Genomic DNA, 3,494 nt, shown 5'->3' on the forward strand with positions numbered 1-3,494 from the left:
TGGCCTAAGGATCCTTTAACCAAATTTTGTAAAAAAAACACACAAAAAACCCACAACCTTTCTGAAGTTTGTGCAAGGTGAGCTAGATTTGTCCAAAAACAATACCTGTATGCCTCCTCATATGGCGTTTCAGGGAGCCTTTTGTTTTAAAGGCAAAAACACAGCCCTCTATACCACAGGGAAAATCCCTCTTGTTGCTGTGAGTCAGAAGATGGCTTTTCAAAATATTTATCTGAAATATTGGGAAAAGAATAAACATGTTATGGATCTTTTTTCATTCAAACAATCTGGTATATATGATATTCAACAGGAAACAATTAAATATTCATTATATATCAGCATCAACATCCAGCCCTTTAATTACAAACAAAATGTGCAAGGGAGATAATGATAATATCATGGCAAAATCCATGTACAATATTTTGTATAAACTGATATGTCAAACCCCTATTCAGCTCAAAGACTGGATTGACTAGGATTAAACATCGCACAATTCCTTTAGTTATTGGTATGTACCTCTTTGAATCTATTCTGACAGATGTGACATTCAAATCGCCGTTCAACATCTGTTGCTATTGTGCTGGATTTCACTTGTTTGTAGTCTGGATCCTCACAGTTATCTTCCCCTGGTTCGTCCCGTTTGACCACACGTCCTATATTAGCTTCAACTTCTTCCCCCTCCCCTTCTTCCTCTCCCACATTGGTCGTGTAGTCTCCAGTGGAGTCGTGCACATACTCTACATGTCTCCTTAAAGTTGCCTCTCTAATCAAACACAAGAATGGTCATCAGTTAACATCAATTATGCTTATTGCGACATCTCATAAAACCATGGTACGACAATACTATGCACTACATTTTGACATATATTTCAGTGAAATTAATACGATAACATATCAAAGTATCTGGCCCTAAATTTGTGCTAAGAACTGTTGGATATATATAGCATCAATACATATATACTGAGCCTCTAAATTTGATACTTTGTTAGATAAAAAAAATCTCAGATATCAAGCTGGACACAGTCCTCTAGCATGAGGAAGCTACACAAGTATGATCAGTAAATCATGAACCTAGCAGTGGATGATGGCTGGTGGGGAGGACTCCCTGTTCATACCTTCAAATTACTATGTATTAAGCTTCCTCCCTTAGGATGTGAAACAACAGTTGTCCACTATTATATAATACTGTACATACTTTTTATGTTCCTATTGCTATCAGAAATAGAAATGTTTACTATACCTGTTAAATTTGATGTCACATTTAGGACAGTAGTATGCTGGCTTGTCTGTTATTACTAATTCCTGGTTAACCTCTTTCACAGAATCCTTCGTCTTTCTCTTCCGACCTACAAATATATACCACAGTGATAGAAAATGACTGGAGTTCAAATACAATTGGCTGATATACTTAAAACATTTGATCACTATTTCAAAATATTTCGCAGCACTGACTTAATGCTTTCTATCGGTCTTTATCTTTCTTGACAGGACTACTTCATTTCATCAGAGTTGCTTGAATTTTTTACTTAGTCTTGCAGGCTGCCTGTACAATTAAAAAGAAGAGTCAAAAACCTTAAGTTACCTCTTTTCTTTTTTCTTGTACCAGTGTTTTCTTTCTCCGACCCTTCCGTTCCAGTCCGATTGTCTTCATTCTCCACAGAGATACCCGTTTGTTTCTGAATCAGTTTTGGGACAATCATTCGCCTATCGTGACCAGAGCGTGAAAATGTAACCTTGAAGTTGTCGTGTTTGACTTTGTGCTGAAGGTATTCCTCCAAGCTTGTAAACATGATACGACATTTTTTACAGAAGTGGATATCTTCATCTCCCTCATTATCAGTATCAAAACCTGTGAAGATATATACATTGTATTCAAATGTTGTGTTATTAGTAGGAATGATTTCAGTAATTTTAATTATCAAATGTGGGTCCTATAGCTAAGGCTTATGGAAATCAACACCGAAACAAAAATAGAAAATGCAATAAAGTTGTCACAGAAGGAGATTAATAGATCTATCTATTATATTAATATATCAGTTTGTGTCAAATTAAGTGCTAAACTATCAACAACTGACTTTGAAATAATCTGCCCTCACTTGATCGCCTTTGAAAGTATACGTAAGACTACTATATTGAAGTATCCTACCTTACACAATTTAAATGGGTCTCAGTGCATGGATTTCTTCCATTGATTTTAAATTGTGACTCTCATTAATACATATATATAAATATATATGCTAACATGTAGCTTTATTATCAGCAATCTGTTTAAATTATCTTATTGTTTCATTTACTGCAGATACTATGCAATGGGGTCTTGACCCTATACAGTGTTTTGAGTGGGCCATTTTCAGCAATTTTAAATTAAAAGGGGCCGTTCTATTTTAAATTAAAAGGATTTTGGAACATGGATGGGTCAATTTCAGTTTCGAGGGTGCCCCATGAACCTCTCCAGGATTACAGTATCCCTGCAATGTATTGTCAATAAGCTTAAATATCGATATCAGATATATTGGCAATGTCTCTCTATGTTGCTACACCAAGAATATTACTGTAAATTATGAAATACCAACACCCAGTATCTATTCATTTACATACAACACGTTACACTAGTCAACAGCCACTGACGGTTGTTGTTACAACTATGAAAATAAGCTTTTCATGGCTGATCTGCAATGTTTACCATAACGAGTAACATAAATGTCATTTTTTCACATCCAATATACGTTTTGCATGTAATGTATGCAGTAAACAAAAACAATACATAGTAAACTTAACGATTTTCGTTTATGAAGACTTTTCGTCTGCTTACCGTCCAATGTAGACGTATTTACGACAGATGTGGTGTCGTTAGATTTTTCAGACATGGCGGATTGCGACTATCGACAAAAGGCCTCACTTTCCATTGACTTCCGGTTTATTTAAGGGTCCGTCTCAAAATATTGTTTTATAAAATTCACTAATTAAAAGGCTATTCCAAAGCATAACTATTATAATATAATCAGAACAATACTCTTATTATTATATACTGGTTTACTTTACTTTTAAGAAATAAGAATACCAGAATAAAATAATACGTTGATGATCGCTGTATAACCATGTGTACTACGTCACCAATTTTCGTGCAGTCTCCAAAAACGTGACGTTCTACACAAACACTCATCAGAAATGACTTCGACACAGGAATTAAAAGACGGTAAATAGCAGATATCTTGGCAATGACAATTCGCATTTGGATGAGGTTAACAGTATAACTTATCAATTTGATTATATCTTTTTTTCCCAATGTAACAGGGTCAGAGCTTCGATGAAAGGTTTTTGTTTACTGAAAATATGAATGGTGGGCATGTTCCCACTTGTCTGTGTTTTTTTGTAAGTCGTTGTTGCATCTTTACTTTGGGACAGTGATTGGTACAAGATACAAGAAACTTTATTTAACATCGCATATATCATACAGAGAAACATTAGCGCTATTTTTGCGACAAACATAATAA

At 34.9% G+C, this 3,494-nt stretch overlaps 1 protein-coding gene across 2 annotated transcripts; it reads right to left on the reverse strand.

Moving 5' to 3' along the window:
- Positions 1–45: 45 nt before the first annotated feature.
- On the reverse strand, positions 46–2,895 carry LOC110444564 (transcription factor E4F1-like). Of its 2 annotated transcripts, none has more exons than XM_021488933.1 (5): positions 2,779–2,837; positions 1,583–1,849; positions 1,241–1,346; positions 517–763; positions 46–232 (listed from the first exon to the last, which is right to left on the reverse strand). In XM_021488933.1, exons 2-5 carry the CDS (start codon positions 1,788–1,790, stop codon positions 83–85), a joined length of 711 nt encoding a protein of 236 aa, XP_021344608.1. In that variant the 5' UTR covers positions 1,791–1,849; positions 2,779–2,837; the 3' UTR covers positions 46–82. The 2 variants fall into 2 exon arrangements, with proteins under 2 accessions (XP_021344608.1, XP_021344607.1); XM_021488932.1 differs by having other exon boundaries at positions 51–232; positions 2,813–2,895.
- Positions 2,896–3,494: the final 599 nt, after the last annotated feature.

This window comes from Mizuhopecten yessoensis, unplaced genomic scaffold, assembly GCF_002113885.1.
Source record: "Mizuhopecten yessoensis strain PY_sf001 unplaced genomic scaffold, ASM211388v2 hete_36143190, whole genome shotgun sequence".
NCBI classification, from domain to species: domain Eukaryota; kingdom Metazoa; phylum Mollusca; class Bivalvia; order Pectinida; family Pectinidae; genus Mizuhopecten; species Mizuhopecten yessoensis.

Coding starts and splice junctions, on each gene's coding strand:
- LOC110444564 (XM_021488932.1), bottom strand. CDS start 2,867: ATGTCTGAAAAATCTAACGACACCACATCTGTCGTAAATACGTCTACA. Junction 1,850..2,812: donor AAATACGTCTACATTGGACG/GTAAGCAGACGA, acceptor ATATCTTCACAG/GTTTTGATACTGATAATGAG. Junction 1,347..1,582: donor TACAAGAAAAAAGAAAAGAG/GTAACTTAAGGT, acceptor ATATATTTGTAG/GTCGGAAGAGAAAGACGAAG.